The sequence below is a fragment of the Pelodiscus sinensis genome, chromosome 24 (assembly GCF_052426305.1).
Source record: "Pelodiscus sinensis isolate ZL-2025 chromosome 24, ASM5242630v1, whole genome shotgun sequence".
Classification (NCBI taxonomy): domain Eukaryota; kingdom Metazoa; phylum Chordata; order Testudines; family Trionychidae; genus Pelodiscus; species Pelodiscus sinensis.
In genome coordinates, this window is record NC_143075.1 from 20,317,150 (window position 1) to 20,337,819 (window position 20,670).

At 56.1% G+C, this 20,670-nt stretch overlaps 1 protein-coding gene across 9 annotated transcripts in view; it reads right to left on the bottom strand.

Annotated features, from left to right (window-relative positions):
• ARHGEF10L (Rho guanine nucleotide exchange factor 10 like) overlaps positions 1-20,670 on the bottom strand; it is a 207,266-nt gene that overhangs the window by 75,291 nt on the left and 111,305 nt on the right. For 4 of the 9 annotated variants that reach the window (XM_089773156.1, XM_089773155.1, XM_089773157.1 and 1 more), the window contains exons 7-13: positions 18,909-19,066; positions 15,524-15,640; positions 10,345-10,453; positions 2,948-3,054; positions 2,157-2,234; positions 1,364-1,543; positions 148-264 (exon numbers count right to left, since the gene is read on the bottom strand). In XM_089773156.1, the coding sequence (XP_089629282.1) occupies positions 148-264; positions 1,364-1,543; positions 2,157-2,234; positions 2,948-3,054; positions 10,345-10,453; positions 15,524-15,640; positions 18,909-19,066 (866 nt within the window). Of the gene's footprint in view, positions 1-147; positions 265-1,363; positions 1,544-2,156; positions 2,235-2,947; positions 3,055-4,256; positions 5,482-10,344; positions 10,454-15,523; positions 15,641-15,767; positions 16,121-18,908; positions 19,067-20,670 lie in introns of those variants that run through there. The other 5 variants (XM_089773158.1, XM_089773159.1, XM_089773161.1 and 2 more) reach the window with 3 other exon arrangements.

The following is a 20,670-nucleotide window of genomic DNA, read 5'->3' on the forward strand; positions in this document are numbered from 1 at the left end:
GAGCAGTGTTTGAAAGGCGCCTTCTTGCATCCTCTGCCTGCTCCCGGGAAACGGGCGCCCTCGCGCTAGCCCAGCCGCAAGCCGGGCCCCCCGCAGGCAGGGCATCAGAGAGCACCAACGCGTCCTTCCCCCCCCCCGTCCACGGACCTTGAGGAACTCCAGGAACGCGGGCTTCGTGAGACAGGCCTTCTTGATCACCGCCATGGCGTTGGTGAAGTTATTCACGTAATCGCTGTACACGTCCAGCACCATCGACTTGGAAAACTTGGCGCATGCACAAGGAATGGGACAGGCGGGAGAGAGGGGAGAGTCAAATCCAGTGTCTCGTCACCAGCGCCACATAACGTGGCCAGCTCCCTGCAGACCGCCAGCAGCGCAGCCGGAAAACCTGCCCCCCCTCTCGCCCCCACCTCATGCTGGCCTAAGGCATCTGCATTCAGACACCCAGAGCTTCCGTTTCCACCTGCAAGGAGGGCACCCCCAACACACAGACCACGAGGGGTGCTGGGTCTGCCCCACACCGCAGAGCAGTCCGGGGGTATTCCCACTTTAATGGGGGGCAGCTGACCACTCGCTCTTAGGCCAGAAGACTGCGATCTCAAATTCCCCACCAAGATCTGGGCTTGCACCCGGCCTCGGCAGGGCTCCGAGCGAGGTACCAGAGTTCGTACAAGATCGCCGGAGCCTCGCTCGCCTCTGGCAGCTGCTGCAAGGAGTCTGAGCCATGGGAGCCCACCTGCCCGCCCCCCATCGCCCCGGCGAGCCCCCCAGCCTGCCTGGGCTACCGTGGGGACAGAAGGGCCGTGTAATAGCCACGGTGCTGCAGCCACCTGCCTGGCTGCCAACCACGGGGCATGAGATGGCGCCTACTACACCGATGCCTGAAAGCGGCTGGAGGACACCAAGCGTTTCTCGTGGGGGGGGGTGGACTGCCCCCTTGGATCGCGCTAAGCAGCACTGTCTAAGGGCGCTCCGCCAGGCCTCCCCTCATTGGCGGCTGCTCTGAGATCCTTCCAGTCGCCTCTGTGGCCGAGGCGCGTGGCCACGGTATCATCTCCCCCACCCCGGCAGGTCAAGCCCCCTCCACCTGCACCGCTTGGGGCAGCTCCGTCCAGTTCCCAGCGGACCCACGTCGGAAGCCAGTGGGGTGGAAACTCGGCAGAGGGGCGTGGGGCCTGAGGGGCTGCTGGGAAGGTCCGGACGGAGGGACACTGACAGAAGACACGGGTGCATTTTGTATCCTACGTCACTGCCTGCCGGGGGCAGGGCTCTTGACCCCCCCCCACTGCCCCGGCCGTGGGAAAGGGCCGTGGGTTGGGGTGGATCCACGCTCCTTCCCCTCGCTCTAGAAAGTGCCTCTTACCGAGGCCACGAAGAGGTCCCCGATTTTCTCTGCGGTGTCCCACTCGGCCACGCGGGAGGACAGGGCGATCTGGAACATGGAGTGGCAGTGCAGGATTTCCTTGAGGCGGAAGAAAACCACCTGGCACTTCCTGGCGCTGAGGACTTTGGGCTCCATCTCCATCAGGGGGTGTCTGTAGTCCTGGAGGCCCCAGAGGAGGGTTTAAAGCAGCCTGGCCCAGCCTCCCCCTGCCCTCACCACCCTAGATCACTCACTCAGGGCCCCCCAGAGGAGCCACGATCAGCTGGGGGCCCCTCATGAACTTCCCAGCCTTGGCTGCCCCTTCCCAGCCCCCAGCTGCGAGACGGGGGATTGCGCTGAACCCTCACTCTGGCTGCCTGGGGGCTTCTCTGCCGTCCCGTGAGCTCTTCCGGACAGGGACCAACTCCCCCAGCATCGAGCACCAGGGCCCTGAGCTGGTCGGAACCAGCAGCACAGGCCGTGAAGCGGTTTGATGGTTTTAAACCACCTGCCCTGCCCGCCTCGCCCCAGCCGTTTCCCCTCATCGTCCCGTTGCTGCTCCTCCACCGGGCTCAGAGAGGCAGGAGCAGCAGCTCAGGCAGCCAGCGGAGTGGGGCCATGGCTTGGGCAGCCGGCAGGGAGGGCACCGGGGAGGGCAGCCGGCAGGGAAGGCGGTGGCCAGCGGGGAGGGCACCGGGGCGGGCAGCCAGTGGGGGACAGCTGGGAAGGGGGATTAGAACTGCAGGCTGCGGTCCAGCCGTGCTCGGGGGAGGGGGCTTAAGTGCGTCATCACCTGGAGAATTCGCTTTAACGAGTCCACGTAGCTGCTCTCGCTCTGCACGATGGAGCCCAGGATGTGGCGCCGCACCACCTGCAACACCCACGGCAGGCCTGGGGTCAGACCCGCGGGCAAACCCTCCCCCGCACACCCGGCACCCCGCTCCTACGCTGCACCCGGGCTGGGGGTTTGGGAGGAAAACCAGCAGGGGAAGGGGCGGGGGAGGGAGGAACAAGTGCCACGGTGCCACGCTGCACAGGAGCGGAGCTATTTTGTGGACTCACAGCGCTGCCTGGCAGTGACACGGAGCCATTTTGCAGACTCACCCTTTTGGGAGATTGGGGGGGAAGAGGGCTGAGCAGGGAGGAAGGAAACTCCACAGAAGAAGCCCCATCGGGATCCTTCATGCAAAGAGGCCGTGAGCAGACCAGCTCCAGACCTTGGGGACACTTCTAGGTCCTCCGAGGACAGGGGTGGAGAACGTCAGGCTCAGGGGCCGGATGCAGCCCTCAGCTCGCTTGGATCCGGCCCCTGAGGCGCAAGGCTTCCCTCCCAGTATTGGGGAGCCAGTGCTGGTGCTCCCGTGGGGCTGGGGCACACAAAATCTTCTAGTTTGGGTCCCCCAGGCTCGGCTGGATGAGGAGAAAATGGAGCGTGTCATTCCCCTCAGTCGGGGGCCACATCAGTGAGGGGTCTGATCTATTTTTTTTTGCTTCTCACTCGTATGCAGCCGCCGACCGATTTTTCTGTGGGTCAGCGCCCCCCCCGGTTCAGCCAGGGAAGGCAAAGCCACTTGTGCCACAGACCTGCTGAGGGCTTAATCCATCCGGCATGGGGCCGAGCTCTGGGGGCGGGTGTTTCACGTCCGAGACGGAGACCTCCAGGAAGCCCATGTCTTCCTCCTCGGAGTCACCTGGGAAACAAATCGCACGAGCAATGAACACCAGAGCCACGCGCCCAGCAGAGTGTAGCCGCGGCCGGAGGACGAACGGCTAGTACCTGGCATGGGCCAGTAGCCCTCTACAGCCTCCTCAGAACATAGGGACGGCCACACGGGCTCAGACCAACGGTCCATCTAGCCCAGCGTCCTGTCTGCCCACAGTGGCCAGCGCCAGGTGCCCCAGGGAGGGAACACAACAGGGAATTATCAAGCGACCCCTCTCCCGTCACCCCTTCCCAGGCTCTGACAGAGGGCAGGGACGCCGTTCCTACCGCCCTGCCCAATTGCCATCGCTGGTCCTAACCTCTGTGAATTTATCTGGCTCTTTTTTGAACCCTGATGGCTCGGCTGCCCTGACATCCTGCCCCTCCTCACGGGGAGGCTGCATTTACCATTCAGCTCAACCCGCACCGTGGGTCTGGCCCCAGAGCCTCGCACAGGCTGCAGACAGGGCTGGCTCTCGGCGTTCCCGGCGTTCTGCCAGCCTGCCCCCACCTTCGCCCGCACCCCCCACCTGGGATCCTTGCCTGGTCTCCCTACTGGCATCAAGGACTAATCTGGAAGCTTGATGCATCCTAGGTCTTCGCTATTCCCCGGAGGCAGAGATGTACCCACCCCCCCTACACACACACACTGCTCCCACCCAGCACGCAGGTCATGCGGGACTGAGACGTTCACTGCCCGCAGGGGTGGCAAGGGCTCAGCCACAGCCGGTTCAAGGTGCAGAGCACTGTTCTCTCTGCAGCAGCGTGTTGCACGACTGCTTCGGCTGAGCCAGGACTTTCGGGAGCCCCCGGAAAGCTGACACCCGACACCACAGGGCTGCAGGAATCAGCCCGAGGAATTGGCGGAGGCAGGAACGGGAGAGCCACCTTCTTTGCCGGTTGAGGTCTGACAGCCCAGTCCAGCTGGGAGCCGAGAGCCCTGTCAGCCAGGCAAACGCCTCGAACGGGGCCAGCCAACTGGGGAGGAAACAGAAAAGCCGCAACCCGCCTCAGGACCCTGCTAAGGGACGGAACAGAACGCACACCACAGGCCTTTTCCGCTGGTCTTCAGAAGGCCAGCCCACGCAAGGGGGGGGAAACACGAGCCCCACACGGGGAGCGAGCAAGTTTGGGGAGCCGAGGCGGCAGAACCTGAGACGGGGAAGCCCAGAGAGAGGGATCTCCCCTTACCTGAGGCAGAGACCGAAGAGGAGGAAGAGGAGGAGGAGGAGGAGGACGGGCTGATAAAAACGTTGCTTTCAATGGAGTACCGTTTCCTCCACATTCTGCCTGCTGCATTCTCCCACCAGCTCTGCCCGTCAGCTTCCTCTTTCCTCCCTCCCCCCCTCCAGTTCCCATTCTGGTTTGAGGTTGAAGCACGGGGTATAAATAGTCGTGGCATGGGACACTCCGGGCTTGTGCTGCCGGAGACGGGGAGGGGGAAGCTTGGCAACGAGGGGATCGGCAGGCTACAGGAATCAAGCAGCTGCTTGGCTCGCAGCTCCCCAGTGACCTTTTTCTTTCCCTAATTTTGGAAGGGCGGCTCAGCTCGCTGTCTCCGCTCTGACCCAGCTGCCCAGCGCTGCCGTCACAGCCAGGGATGGGTGGGGGACCCATCCTGTCGGCCCGGCACCCATCTCGGCTCGGAGGCGGCTCTCGAGGGACACGGCAGCCTCTCGGCCAGGTTGCAGGGCTCTGCAGTGGCCCCCAAGCCCCTTGCTGCACAGACAGTAGCAGCCTGCGGAGACCATGGTGGGGGACGGGGGGACAGTGAGGGGGAGGGGCAGAATTCAGCCAGGTTCATCCCTGACTAGATTTGTCACCTAGGGCAGCTCTTCCCTTGGACAGGAGGCAGCTATTTACCTCAGCCACCACCCATCGGATAACCCTACGTGCTGCTCCGGCATTATCCTGTGCTTCCCGCCCACACCCACACCCAGCCTCTCTCTGCTATTTAATCATCCTCTAAGACCCTAAAGGACACGTGATGCTCTCTAGTTACAGCACAGCCTGTGTTTAGACACAGTAACTCACTCTCCCCATGCCTGTGGGCAGGCTCCGCTACAGAGGGCCCAGCTAATAACCAGCACGGTCTGCACTGTTGCTACTCCCTCCATTTGTGAATCTCAAAGCATTCAGCAAGTGACCCCTCGACACCTGTGTGTTAGACATTATTCCCATTGTACAGATGGGGAAACTGAGGTACCGCGCGAGGCAGTGACTTGCCTCAAGGTCACACAGGGAGTCTGGAACTAGAACCCAGGAGTCCTGATTCCCTGCCCTCTGCTCTAACCATTACTCAGCACTCCTTCTGGGAGATGGAGAAGAAAATGGACACTGAAAATCAACCCCCAAATACCAGGGAGCCATACTCGGGGTGGACCACAGGGTATGTCTAGATTACACGCCTCTGCCGACAGAGGCATGTAAAATAGGCTACCCGACATAGTCAATGAAGCGGGGATTTAAATATCCCCCGCTTCATTAAAATAAAAATGGCTGCCACGCTGTGCCAGCTCAGCTGATCGTCAGCACAACGCACGAGTCAAGACGTGGATTGGTCGATAAGGGAAGCCTTTGACGACCGCTCCCTTATGCCTCATGAAATGCGGTTTACAGGAGTGGTCGACAAAGGTGTTTCCTGTCGACCGATCAGCGTCTTGACTCGGGTGCTGTGCCGACAATCAGCTTAGCTGGCACACCGCGGGCGGCCATTTTTATTTTAATGAAGCCGGGGATATTTAAATCCCCGCTTCATTGACTATGTAGGGTAGCCTAGTTTACATGCCTCTGTCGGCAGAGGCGTGTAATCTAGACGTACCCATACCCTGCTCTACCAGACCCCAAGGGGTCTGCCTCTTTCTTATGCCCCAGCAGCTTTCATAGCGCTCGTTATGCCAGGCATGTCTCATTAGACTGGACTGAGTTCAGAGCATACGGACCGGAATCCTCCTATGCTCTAGAAATCCCATTGGTATCTCTGGAATGCATGGGGGGTGTCGCACCTCTTCCATCTCCACTGCCCCATGCCTGTGTCCCCCATTCCCTGTATCACACGAGAAGCATGAGCAGAGAATCGGTTTGGCTGGACTAGACTCCTTGCTTCCCCTCCATTGGCAAGCCTCGCACCTCCCTTCTCTGCTGTTCTACAGGCCCAGCCTTTTCCAACGGTATTTAGGTCCCCAACTCCCACTGAAATCCAGCGGAATAGGGGACTACGTGCCTTTACAAATCTAGGTCTCATCTGACCCGTGTGCACGCAGCTCTGTGTAAACGCGCACTGCCCAGCCTGCTAACCCAGCATGGGCCACTGGAAAGGAAAGTCCAATATGAAACCTTACAGCCAAAGCCAAGGACTAGCTAGCCCCTCGCTATTTGTACCCCTGCATGACGCCTCTCTATAGCCCAGTGTTTCTTAAGCGGTGCTCCGTGGCACACTGGCGTGTCGCAAAGCAGTCAGAGGTGTACCGCGGAGAACAACAGAGTTAAAAATGGCTGCCTTTAAAGGGGCAGGAAATTTTTTTTTTTTTGGCTCAATAACTCCCCCCCCACACACACACCCTTTTTTTGTTTGTTTGTTTAGTAATTTTTCCCTGCTCCCGCCCCCACCATTTTTTTCCCCTCAACAAAAAATCCTTGGTGTTCCTCCTAAAAGAAAATTATTGTTCGGTGTTCCTCGGTCTTAAAACATTTGAGAAACACTGCTATAGCCCCTGGCTGGGATTTACAAAGCCAGGGACGGTCAGAGCAGCTGGACAACAGAACGGAGGCCCAGGGAGGTGGTGGAAGTCCCTTTGCTGGAGGTTTTCCAAAGGAGGCTGGACAGCCATCTGCCTCGGAGGACTTAGATACCACAAACCTGCTCTTTGGCAGGGGTTAGACAAGAGGGCCCATGCAACCCCTTCTAGCCCTACGGTCCTAGGCTTGTCTGAGTTCAGGAATCCCGCTCAGGATACATTTCCACAGGAGTGGTGTGGCTTGTGCCCGCTGTTGGGTTTGAAGGCCTCAATCCCTCCATGTAATGGGTAACAGCTCACTGGGGGTACGTCTACACTGCAGAGTGTTTCTGGAAAAACATGACTTGCATCCACACTGCCATTGAGTTCTTTCGACGGAAAGTCAAAAGAACAGAAGGGTTTTTCCGACAGCAGTAAACCTCATTCTACGAGGAAGAAGCCTTTTTCCGAAAAAGGCGTGTGTGGACGCAGAAAAGACCGTTCTTTCGAAAGAACTCCAGGAAATAACAGAGGTGCCCTGGTGGCCACTCTGTCCAGACAATCACAGTGCTCTCTTTCGAAAAAGCACATCACTTTTTCGTTGCGCTTTTGTAGTGTGGACGCTCTCTTTCGGAAGAAGCTCTTCCAGAAGATCTCTTCCAGAAAAGCTTCTTCCGAAAGAAGCCTGCAGTCTAGACGTAGCCTGACAGATCGGCATGCTTTGGAAGACAAGAGTGCTCAGCAAAATCGACTTCTTTCCCATCCCCCAAGGCCATTGTCCATGAAGGCCAGTTGGGACCAATCTTCTCTGGGGTGGAACTAAATATTAAAGCTGATGAGAAAATGGGGCTTCTTCCATTACTAAGCCATGCACCATTTCAACAGAAACTAAAAATTTATGTCAAGCAATTGGCCAAAACTGAGATCCTATTTTCCACCAGAAAAAAAAGGGTGATTGACATTTTTGACCAGCCCTACTACGTATCCCTGATTTAAGGACATGCGGGTTTATCAGGGCCTGCAAGGGGCACTGTGCAATGTCAACACCTCTGCAACAGAAAAGTCCCCACCGAGACACACAAAGCACTGGCTGGCCGCACGGTGCTGGCCCTTCCTCCGCCCCAGCTGCAAAGACTCACTGAAAAAGTTTGAAATGCAGCAATACTTCCCTGAGGGCACTTCTCCGTGTGAGCACTTGTCCCTGACCCATCACGAATGGGGTAAGTTCTGGGATCTGGGTTACAGGATGATCTGTACAAAGAGCTGCTATTCTAGGCAGAGGAGGGGACTTGAGGCTGCAAGGGACGGTTGTACTTTCAATCTGATGCTTTGTGGTGCTTAGTGCATGTTCTGGACTCCTGAAGTTTCCCACCAGACCTCACCATACTGGAAACACCTTGGCGAGGTCTTTGTTTTCCTCCAAGAGGAGCGTGATTTGCTTTAGCCATGTGCTGTCCTCTCAAAGACCACAGCGACATCCCGCTCTTGGGCCACCACTCGCTCGGGCTTCTCCTCCCATTCCTTGAGAAACGACAGTTCTGCCACCCAAACTAGCTGGTTTCCTCTCTCCTCACATGCCACCGAAAGGCTAACGGAAGGGGAAGGTTTGGTACAGTCGTTTCCATGGAAGTAAAGCAGCAACACTCAAAATTACAACAGAGCCAGGTGGCCGAAGGGGGAAGAGCCCAATTTAGCCAGGAAGGGCCAAATTCTCCGAAGCAGCAGTGCCGACCCGGCCAACAAAATTACACTCGTTACTCCAGCAGGCGCTTTTGCCCCAGCTTGTTCTTCTGATTTAGAAGCAGCAGCAGAAGCAACACATGAAATAAAACAGGGATGTGATTTTTAGCCTTAAAAAATGAGATTAAACAATCACATTTCAGGCCAAAAGCATCTGTCTTGGTTTCCCCGAAGTGTGCGGAGCACCCTCCACTGCTACTGCAGATAAACACTTCAGACATTTGGGACATTCGGGGACAGGTTTTCAAAAGACTGTGGGGACAGATTTTTCAAATGCTCCCCAGTCAGAGTCGGGGCCAGATGACCAGCTCCCGCGGAGACCTGCAAAAGTTTTCAGAAGAGCACAACGCTCAACCCAAGTTCGTCTGAAAACCTGGCCCGTTTTTCAGCATCTACTTCGGAGCAGGGTTCTTTAGAAAGCTCGGCCCTGGATTAAGGGTGTTTTTAACATATGGCCTTAGGCTGGCATTTACAACTTGGGTATGTCTACACTACCCCGCTAGTTCGAACTAGGAGGGTAATGTAGGCATACCGCACTTGCAAATGAAGCCCGGGATTTGAATTTCCCGGGCTTCATTTGCATAAGTGGGGAGCCGCCATTTTTAAATCCCCGCTGGTTCAAACCCCGTGCAGCGCGGCTACACCTCATGGTGTACCGGTAGTTCGGAATAGGCATCCTAGTCCGAACTACCTAGTTCGAGCCCCGTGTAGCCGCGCGGCACGGGGTTCGAACCAGCGGGGATTTAAAAATGGCGGCTCCCCGCTTATGCAAATGAAGCCCGGGAAATTCAAATCCCGGGCTTCATTTGCAAGTGCGGTATGCCTACATTACCCCACTAGTTCGAACTAGCGGGGTAGTGTAGACATACCCCTTGAGAGTCCTGAAGGTTTTAGAAAAGCTAAATAGAAAAAGGATTTGGGGATGAGTTTTTAAAGCGTACAAAAACACTGGACGTGCGTTTTCCCAACCCTTTTGCACTGTTGGAGTCTCTGATTGAACAGCCTTGCACTAGAGAAGGGGTACAATTTTCTCAAGAACCTACAGAGTGAGCGTGTAGTTTACAGAGCAAAAAGCGTAAGTCGATCACAGAAAAATCAGCGAGCCCCCTACCGTCAGCAAGGCTACGGGTATGTCTACACTACCACCCTAGTTCGAACTAGGGTGGTAATGTAGGCAACCGGAGTTGCAAATGAAGCCCGGGATTTGAATTTCCCGGGCTTCATTTGCATAAAGCCGGCCGCTGCCATTTTTAAATGTCCGCTAGTGCAGACTCCGTGCCGCGCGGCTACGAGGAGTAACGGTAGTTCGGAGTAGGAAGCCTAGTCCGAACTACCTAGTGCTACACGCGGCACGGAGTCCGCGGTAGCGGACATTTAAAAATGGCGGCGCCCGGCAAGATGCAAATGAAGCCCGGGAAATTCAAATCCCGGGCTTCATTTGCAACTCCGGTTGCCTACATTACCACCCTAGTTCGAACTACGGTGGTAGTGTAGACATACCCTACGATTTTTTCACGGAAGTCACGGATTCCTTGATTTCCGTGACTTCAGCCCGCAGCGGTAGGGAGCAGCAGGGGGAGTCCCGGATTTCCAAGCGGTCCCTGAATCTGTATCCTCGTCAGTGTGAACCTGATCTCCTCATTTTGCCATTGGTATTTTTAGTGGAAGTCATGGACGGGTCATTTTTCTTTATTGCCTGTGACTTTTACTGAGCCAGTGCCCGTGATCAAATCTCAGCCTTCAATCCTGAGCAACGTGTGAATCTGATTTCTGTAAAAACCGGCTCTATTGCGCAGGACCCCGACTGCCTCCGCGCCAGTTACCTGGGGCTTCTTTCCGGTGCAAGAAGGTCACTTTCCGCATGACGGCGATCTTCGTCTTCTCCAAGCCATCCTTCGTGCCGCTTCTGGCGGCTTTCATCAGCTGGGTCATCTGAGCAGAATCGGGGGAGAGGAGGGAGACACAAAGAAGTGACCATCTCTGCCAACCCTCCAGGCCCAGCGGCTCCATCCCGGAGCAGCCGCCAACGTGCCTAGCCCCTAAGAGCAGTTCTACCCCCCAGGCACAAGCGCATCTTCCCCACGCCAACCCCACATACACTTCCCAGGGGGCATGGAGGTAGAGAAAAGTTCATTTCCCACACTGGGGCGTTAAACAGGAGCTACTGAAAACTGTCCCCCTCATGGCCCTAAAGACTCTGCTAACTTCTTTCACTAGTGGCTTTAGAAATCAGCGACACTTTATAGGAAGGATCCCTCAAGAAAGGGTTAAATCATTCAGCGCTGTCATCAGCATGTTCCAGGCAGAGTAGCAAGGGCCACAGCTGGCTGGAAGCGCAGCCCTAGAGAGGGCAGGTGGTGTATAAGCAGTCACTGATCGGAGGTCTCCTTAGCAATCTGGAACAAGTGAGAGGGCGTCTATTAACCCATTAGAGACAAAAGCCCTGGTACAAAACGTGGTCCATGTACCTAGAGAGATCCCTGGTGGCGATATCATCGCAGGAGCCCAATGAGCCGTGGCGAGCTGCAAGTTCGGCTCTTTTCCATCTCCGCAAAAGAGGAAGTGCCCCTTTTTTTTGGTTTCAACGCGTGAATTTAGTCAAGGGGTGGGGCTGTCAGACACGCGCGGCATTGGCCAGCGTGAGGGTAGGTGGATCTAATCCTTGGTGGCAACTGGTGAGCAGCCCCGGGGACAGAAGCCCCGTTAGACATGGGGCAGGGCAGCAGCAGCGCCAGGCTCCCCCATAGCACCCTGCAACGCACTCCCTGGAGGCATTACCTCCACAATAGACACAGCCCAGGACCCGGCCGCTCCTTGGCCCCTCTGCCGAACCCACAGCAAGGCAGCCGTTGTGTCACTGGTTAGTCCACTAGGGACCGGACTGAGCCCCATGAACTAACTCCACACAGGCCACTGAACTGCCAACCAAGAGTGGCATCTCCTAGTCCCTGCCAGCCCGGATCGAAAGCTCCCTATGCCAATCTGCTGGGTGGGCAGGACAGCCTGCCCTCCTCTTCTTCCGGCATTTCCAGTCGGACTCAACAGCAGCGTCCTGGCATCTTTGCCACCTTCCCTCTGGGACCAGCCTGGGCTCTAGGAACGTGTCGCCAGCCACGGGCAGCCGAGCCATCCTACCGGCCGGACAGCTCCCCTTTAACACTGCCCCACTGGAGACCCCCATCACCCTTTGGCAGGCATCCCTCACGTGGATCGGTCCAGCCCATTGAAAGGGCCAGCAGGGAAGGGGGGAAGAGCAGGTTCACTGTGCAGCCACACAGCAGCCTCGTGCACAAGGGGCTGCTTGAACACGTGGCACTTGGCAACCATGGCAAGGCACCTAGTGCCAGCTGAGGACAGCTGGGCTGTGTCCAGACTCAGGGGTTTTTTCGGGAAAAGTAGCCTTTTTCCGAAAAAACTTCCCCTGCGTCCAGACTCAAGCCGCGTTCTTTCGAAATTAAATCGAAAGAACGCGGCTTTTCTTTCGATGGCGGTAAACCTCATTTCACGAGGAAGAACGCCTTCTTTCGAAAGTTCCTCTTTCGAAAGAAGGCGTTCTTCAATGTAAATAGGGCTTCTTCAAAAGAGAGCATCCAGACTCACTGGATGCTTTCTTTCGAAAAAGCAAGCCGCTTTTTCGAAAGTTCAACGTGCAGTCTAGACGCTCTCTTTCGAAAGAGGCTTGCAGTCTAGACATAGCCCTGGTGTACAGCACATCCGGACTCTTCCTACTCCCACCCCGGCACCGCGGCTGTGAGGAAGGCAGCCTGCTCGGAACACCCCAGCAAGAAGCATCTTGCACCTCTCAGGTGGTGAAGAAATTGCCCCATGTAGACCCCTTCGATCTGGGCCAGGCTTGAGTGTTAGACAAACCGAACATTTAAAGCAGGATGGATTCTCCAGCTGGGCAAATGGAAGGCAAAAGCTGACCTGATCTGCTCAAGACCCTACGTAACTTTGTGCTGGAAGCTCCATTAAAATGTTTATGGGACATGCTTTTACCACATCTGGCAGCCCCCCCCCCCACACACACACACACTTGTGCCCTTGTAGTGGAACATCCAACAGCGGCACGTGGAAAATGTCCATTTGCAAACTGTTGGGGATCAAAACCAGTACAGCGTCCCAAGGAAAACACGAAGGGGAGGGCAGATGCGCAAACTCTGCTGAGAGCAGGACCAGTATCTAACCTCAAAGGTGACAAGCTGGTCAGAACAATTTTCACAGCCCATTTTCCATCCGGGAATGTAGTTCTATCAACGTTCATGCCCTTCCTGAAAGGTGGCAATTTCACCAGCAATCCATTTGGGACTAAACCCTCCCAAAAGTTCCTATGATTAAAAAAAGGGGGGGAGAGGGTGTTCCTGTTGGCCATTTTCAAAACAAAATGTCTTGATTTTGCATTTTGAAAAAACCTGTTTTAATGACCTTTATTAGTATTATACATAGCGAGGGAAAAGTTAATCCAAATTAATTGAGCAAAAAATAAAACTGGAGTTTTCTTTCATGGAGTGTTTAGAAACGAAACCTGGACATTTCTAACCAGAGGGAAGACAAACGCTCCCTCGTCACTCGCTGACTTGTTGCAGGTGGCCTTTGTCAGCTGAGCAGGTGAGCAAGGGTGCCGTTTCGGGAGAGCGGGGGGGGATGGCGGGGAAGCAGCCATGCACACCGGGACGCGGCTTGCTTTTCTTCCCGCTCCCATGGTTATAAGGGAGTGAGGGGAAAGTACTTGGATTCTGTGTATGACACTCACTCCTGACTGGTGAAGGGCGGGGCAGAAGAGTAATTCACGGAATCCAAGTACTTTCCCCTCATTCCCTTATCGCCAGGGTAATGGGAAGAAAAACAAACCGTGTCCCAGCAGGCACGGCCACTAGGCAGGCCACGCCCCGGTGCACACGGCCACGTCCCAGCAGGCACAGCCGCTGCCCTCCCCCCGAAATGGCACCCTTGCAGATGAAGTGACAGCAACAAGGGAATTCAATTCAGTTTCCTACCAACCATCGAGTGTTGAACGCTCTCGGCAGCGGGATTTGAACCCACGCCTCCAGCAATGACCTCCATCCCACTACTAGCACAGTACGGGGCCTTCCACCGGTCACTACAGTCGAGAAGGAACTCTTCTGATAGAGGATGACGTTCAACCTCTGCCTTCGGGAGGAAGACTTCGACGGCAGGTTTTTAACGGGCAGCTGCTTCAAGCCACAAAAAGGTTTGGGATTCAGAGATAGCCCTGGCTCAGATGGACTCCTGGGCAGAGGGCAGGCGAGCTGGACCAAGGGGCAGAGTCAGTGCCAGACATCTGACTGTTGTCGCTCTCCTGTTTCAGGGAGCATCGTAAGCAGCACTACTGAGAGGTGGAACCCACAGGAAAGACGTGACCATCAAATGAGAGGCTAGCCAAATAGGACGCCCGTGTTCAGTCTTCGGCAGTGGCTCAGATAACAACAGTCATTTTATACACAGGCTCCATCTACAAATGCTCTATAATGGGGGACTGAGCTGCCCTAAGCGTGCTAGACACCCAAAACGTGTGCTAGGGATGGTTGTAAGCGGATCACTAGAAGGCACCACAGCAAACTAGAAGACTTACTCAGCATTGCTTGGGTCTTTCAGGGCAGGGTGCCAGCAGCATGAGGGGTGCAGGCGTCACAGCAGGGGGTTGGGTGTTGGGGCGGGGTGCAGGAGCCAGGGCAGGGGGTGGAAGGTGTGGGGAGCAGCTCAGGGCAGGGCGTGGGAATGCAGGAGTCAGGGCAGGGAATGTGGAGCTCAGGACAGGAGTATGAGGCGTGGGAAGGCTCAGGGCAGGATTCAGGACAGAGGGTGGAGGGTTCAGGCCAGGGAACTCAGGGCAGGAAGATCTGGGGGGACAGGGGGCTCAGAGCAGGAAGATTTAGGGGGACAGAGGGCTCAGGGCAGGAAGATCTTGGGGGACAGGGGGCTCAGGGCAGGAAGATCTTGGGGGACAGCGGGCTCAGAGCAGGAAGATCTGGGGGGACAGGGGGCTCAGAGCAGGAAGATCTGGGGGGACAGGGAGCTCAGAGCAGGAAGATCTGGGGGGGACAGGGGGCTCAGAGCAGGAAGATCTGGGGGCACACCAGCAAGGTTTACCCCTAAGCTGTGTGCCAGCACAGACCTGCAGCTGTTTAATGAGCCCTGCCCAAACAGGGGCTCAGGGAGCTGCCCAACTGTGTGAGTGGCACCTCTCCCTCAGCGACAGCAGCAGCTCCCTGCTGAGGAAAGAGCAGCGAGTCTCTCCCAGCTGGTAGGGACATGTCCGCTCCCTCTGGGGCTCAGGTCGAAGAGGGAGCTGAGCAGGGCCGGTAGATACAACCATCCTCCCCACCATTTCACTTAGTAACCACATTCACTTGAAAGAAAAACATGGAAACACTGTTCGCAGAGTCACTTTTCAGAGCCACGGCCATGCTCTGTAGAGCCCATGGCAGGCAGAGAAACTTTCTGCCCATTTCCTTGAAAGGTAAACTGAGGCACAGAGGTGCTATGGCTCAGCTGCAGGCTACACGTCAAGTTCGAGAGCATGTATCCATGCTGGCTCTGATGGAGCGAGCGCACTAAGGATAGAAGTGATGCTGCCCCCCAATGAGGAGACAGCGGCCCCAAGTACATGCCTATAGTCTCAGATGGGGTCAGACTCTGGGAAGCCAGCCCCGCCTGCGACTTGCACTGCCACAGTGACACTTGTACCGTGCATGCCATGGCGGAGCAGAGCTAGTGCGGGTACGTCTCCTCGAACAGGGGTTTGCACGTACTCGACGAGTGGCCAGGAACTCCCAGTTCTTGTCACTGGTCTGCACGCCCCTGCCCCTTTGGGAGCCTCGAGCTCCGGCAGGTGTGAGCCAAGCAAGCCTGGTATGAAAAGGAAGCAACTGTGCAAAGCAGAGTTACAGCAGATGGGAGACTGTGGTGCAGAGAGCATGCAACCCAGGTGGGACCAGGAAGAGAGTAAAAAAAAAAAACCGACTGAAGGAGGGACAGTACCTTACAATCGTACTTCTGCTTCAGCTCCTGCATGTCTCTCCCCCCAACTCTTAAAGCCAGAATGTCCCTCTTAGTCCTGGCGTATCTCTCCTTTAGCCTATTCAGGTCTGGAGAAAGCTGCGCCCCAAGCAATCGGGTAGGAGGAGAAGCAACAGGCGGAGGGAAGAGAGGCAGAGAAGAGAGATTCAGGTAAGCAGCCAAACACAAGAGGAGGAGAAACAAGAGGACCGGCAGCCCCTCTCACCTCACCCAGCTCCAGTCCGAACGCAGGCACGAGGTTCCTGGGCCCGCCATCTTAAGGAGGAGCAAGCCAGCCGTACCCCCACCGGGGCGGAAAGCTCTGGGCTGTGGACAACAGGAGTGAGGGGAATCTAATTGCTTCAGGTCCCTCTCTCAGGCAGCAAGAGGGCAAGACTCTCCCCACCCAAAGACCTGTCTGCGGGGAAGCACCAGGGGCTCCTGGAGTTCTGCCAAGGTGAGGGGGAAGGGGGCTAGGAAAGGGGGCTGCTCCCCCCCCCAGGTACCATGACAAGGGGATTCCAGCCTGTGGAACTGAGGCCCCCACCCCTTTAGAAATGCAGCCAGGCAACAACTGCTACGTTCGGTAAGTGACTGGGCTCTCCACAGTCCCAATCACGTCCAGCCCCCCACTCTGAGCCCAGGAGAACTCGCTACGCCACTGAAGAGGGGTGGTCGGGGGGGGGGGGATGCGCTCACTGCTCCAGAGCTCGACCCAGAGCACACAGCAAAGCGGGACAGAGGCCGGCACATGCAAAGACGCTGGCCGCAGGGGGTAGCACAGACTCATGCACTATGCAGGGCGCCAAGCGGGATCTCAGCCAGCAAGAGGCATTGCCGGGTGCCCACCATCCCCATCAACCCCTCTTCCCTCCCACGGCTGCATCCTGCCCCCTAGTCGCGGTGCCCGTCGGCCGAACCGTCAGAGCGCCGGGACGTCTTGTCCCAGCTGACGGAGCTCAGAGCCCTGACGTGCAATAGGCCCGGAGAGAACACAGCTTCACTGTGCACATCTGCCCACATGGGTATCTGGCCTGGCGGCTCAGTGGAAAACCCGGGAGGGATTCTCTGGGGCACGGGCTCTTCTCTGCTTGCTCCACAGTCCAGCTGTGGACTCGGGACAGGATCTCCCCAGGACATCACTGAAACCAACGGACAGCGCGTCTAGAGACCAGGCTGAGTCTGTGCTGGGGCCTGCCAGGGTTGAGACCCGGCTCCTCTGGGCTTGACCGTCCACAGCCCTGCCACCTCTGGGTGTGCCATGTCAGGGATGCAACGAAACACCTGCCGGAGCCTCAGCACCACTTTCATTACAAACTAAGCACCAGCTAACGGGCTACGTGCCCTTTCGAGACGGTGCCAGCCCGTGGTACGATTTCATGACTAGCCGCTTGGAGAGGCAATCAGTCAGTTCTGACTTGGCAGAGGGACAACCCACCATGCGAGGGAACTGGACACTCGGGGTCCAGACACCCCAGGAGAGAAAAGAAGCTTTAAGCCCCCCCAAACGAGCACTTGAACTAATCCATTCCCAGTCCAATAACACCGTATGGATCACGTACGGGGAAGGTCTTTTAGGAAAGCTTCTAAAGTTCTGAACTTGGCCGTCATGCAAATCCGCGGCTATCCGCTTCGTCTCGGTGGCTACAGATGCAGAGATCTGCGGCTCTTTGTTGCAGGCACACATTTCGTATCTAGAACCCTGCAAGTTTTTGCGGAAACGGAGGCGGCTCTCCAGTCATGAGCTAAGAATGCAGGGCCCAGCTCCGTCCCTGCATAAACACCGTACTCATCACGGCATTACAATGTCAGGTACACCTCACCGCAGGGAGGGGCGCCTCCCATGCCACTGGATGAGAGGAAACTGATTCAAGTAACAAGTCACTCGGCGGGTGCTGTCCGTGAAAGACTGGATCCTCCCACAGCTCCGGGGTACACTGGGAAACTGTTCAAAGGTGACAGGCAGCTTGTACTAGGAAAGGGATTTTATGGCACGTAGGAGCATAACGCCTGTGGTTGCCTCTTTACATTTATCCTCTGGGTGACTCTGTCATCTCTGACTCGGCGCCTCTTCTATTCAATAAACCTGTTTTCACCCCAAGCAGGCCCCAAACAGGGTGGATGTGGGGTCCTGAGTCAGCTGGGGGGCTGGTTTCAAGCTTTGAGGGTGATGCACCGGAGGGGGAGTTAAGAACTAGGAGAGGATGGATTTGGGGAGTCCTGGGACAGTCGCCCTGCAAATAGTAACTAGGCTGGCAGATGCTAGCGTGAGACTTTGTGCTCGTGGGCTGGCTACTGGCATCAGAGCTCCGAGCCTTCGCTGCACAGCCTAGAGGCCACCAAGGCTACCCAGCAGGGGTGACTGGACACCCTGCCGGCCTGGGTGGACCCCAGAGCGTCCCAGGTCTCGAACACAACAGCCAGAAACGGGATTCTTGCTGCCCCACTGATGAGCCTCCACTAGTACCTGCAGCCAGTGGTACGTGGTCTGATCACAAGCCATTAGCTAGCTATGCATGGGGCAGGGGCCTTCAATGCACCCCCCAAGTCCCCGGCTCCTAGAACACTGCTGCATCTCAGGACAGTCTCTAAGCCACATGCTCCATCCTACCTGCTGTGTCGTCCCCCCCCCCCCGGCCCATTCCACATGCAGACTCCTGAGTCATACAAGGCCAGAAACGGCTTCCCCAGTACCAGGCAATATCTGTGATGAGCACCTAATGTACAATCTCAGTTCAGTTCTCTAGGCAAGGTGTTCCGTAAATACAAAAAAATCTTCCCCACTTGAACATGTGGCTGTTTATAGGGCTTTACCACCATAGATCTCAAAGTACTTGACAAAGAAGGTCGGTGGCATTCGACCCATTTTACAGGTGGGAAAACTAAGGCACAGAAGGGAAGGGGCTAGCCAAAAACCACCTAACAGGCCCCTGGCAGAGTCAGGAATGGAACTCTGGTGCTCTGTCCACTAGGCAACACAGCCTCTAAAGAGTCACTTAAGTCCCCTTCTTCCTTCCCAGAGAGTGGGGTAAAAGGATTCACATCCAGGCTATTCGACTGTACCCCACAACTCAGCTGAGTCACATCTGGAACAGCTACACTACTCCCACCGTCCCAGTCCGCTGCTTACACTCAAGCTAGGGACATACCCTTCTCTGAACCGCGGATGGGCTACAAACATTTATAGATGGGCATTCGCCTGACAAACCATCTGGCATTTTCCATCCTGCGCCCCCAACCATTACAGCCCTGGAACATGGATGGAAGAACCAGTCAGGGGTTATTTCAAACTGGCGCGCCCTCCCCCCACCCCAGACGACGAGGCACCGGGCGTATCATTTCTCAGGGCACATCATGTGCCGATTACCTTTGGCTGGAAGGATGCCTTGTGTTTGGTAGGTTCTGCCTCAGGCTTAGCCTCTTCTCCAGAATCGTCGCTGTAGCTCTCAAACTCGCTGGAGCTCCAGCCTAGATCCTCCGCTTCCCGATGTGCCCCATCCTCGCAAAGCAGGTTTCTGTCTGTCCCTGCCAGGGCGGGGAAAAGAACAGAACATCACTGGCAAAGACCGACGGCATGGCCTTTTGGGAGGAGCCATTTCCTTCAACACGCGACGGGTGCAATTAGTTCAACATTATCCACCCATGTTCCACACTGAACCCCACGCCACCCATTTCCGCCGAACAGCCTTCACCAGTGTGGACCCAGGCCTGGCGATGCCGCTGCGTTCGTTTAGCATTGCGCCAGAGCTAGGAAAGTCTCCTGCGGCCAAGTGCAATGCCAGTAAATCGTACTGGGGGAAAAGAGGAGTGAGCGTCACCTAAGGAAATGTACAGACTCCTAGGGCTGGAAGAGACCTCAGGAGTCATTGAGTTCAGCCCCCTGCCCAAAGCAAATCCAACCCTGACTCAATCATCCCAGCCAGGGCTTTGTCAAGCCGGGACCCTAGGGATAGAGATTCCACCCCCTCCCTAGGGAACCCATCCCAGAGCTTCCCCACCCTCCTAGGATACGTCTGCATGACAACATTATTTCGAAATAACTAGTGTTATCTCGAAATGACTTAGTCTGTGTCTACACAGCAGGCAGCTATTTCGAAATAATGGAGGACTTCTTACTCTGACTCCTGTAACCCTCCTTGTACGAGGAGTGAGGGAATCGGAGGAAGAGCGCTCTATTTCGAGATACGTGCAGTGCAGACGCTCCCAATTTCAAAAATAAGCTATTTAGAAATAAGCTACGCAATTGACGCAGCTCAATTTGAGAAGCTTATTGCCAGTTAAGCCCAGCTGTGTAGACGCACCCCTAGGGAAAACGTTTTTCCTAATATCCAACCTGGACCTCTCCTGCTGCAACTTGAGCCCATTGCTCCTCGTTCTGCCACCTGCCACCACTGAGAACAGCCTCTCTCCAGCCTCTTTGGAACCCCCTTCAGGAAGACTGCTATGAAATCCCCCCTCACTCTTCTTGTCTATGGATTAAATAAGCCCAAGTCCCTCAGCCTCTCCTCATAGGTCATATGCTCCAGCCCCCTCATCATTTTGGTCGCCCTCCGCTGGACCCTCCACAATGAGTCCACATCCTTTCTGTAGTGGGGGGCCCAGAACTGGACACAATACTCCAGATGAGGCCTCCCCAGTGCCGAATAAAGGGGAATAATCACTTCCCTGGATCTGCTGGCAATGCTCCTCCTAATGCACCCCAATACGTTATTAGTCTTCTTGGCTACCAGGGCACCCCGTTGACTCAAACTGGTGGAATTCCCCGCACACACTTAGATTGCTTCAAACCAGGCAGGATGGTGGATGAGGAAAGGAAGGCTCTTGGAAGCAGGATGGAGAGGGACAAGGCGGCTAAGGGACCGTTTCCGCTCTGCAACATCTGTTTCCAGGAGCTGGACTCAGCAAAGACAAGTAGTGGCTCGAGCTGGCGACCCTCTGAACATGCAGATGCCGAGCCACTTTGCACCGAGCCCAGAAGACGGCCTGCGCTCCTGGCCAGCAGGGGTGAGCAGTTCTGCACCAGCAGCGTGCTCGACCTCTGAGAGCAGAGACGGCTGCAGGGACAGACCAGCCATGCGTCACCATGAGGAATTTGAGAGAAGGCGGAGGAGGGGAAAGCAAGGCGAGAA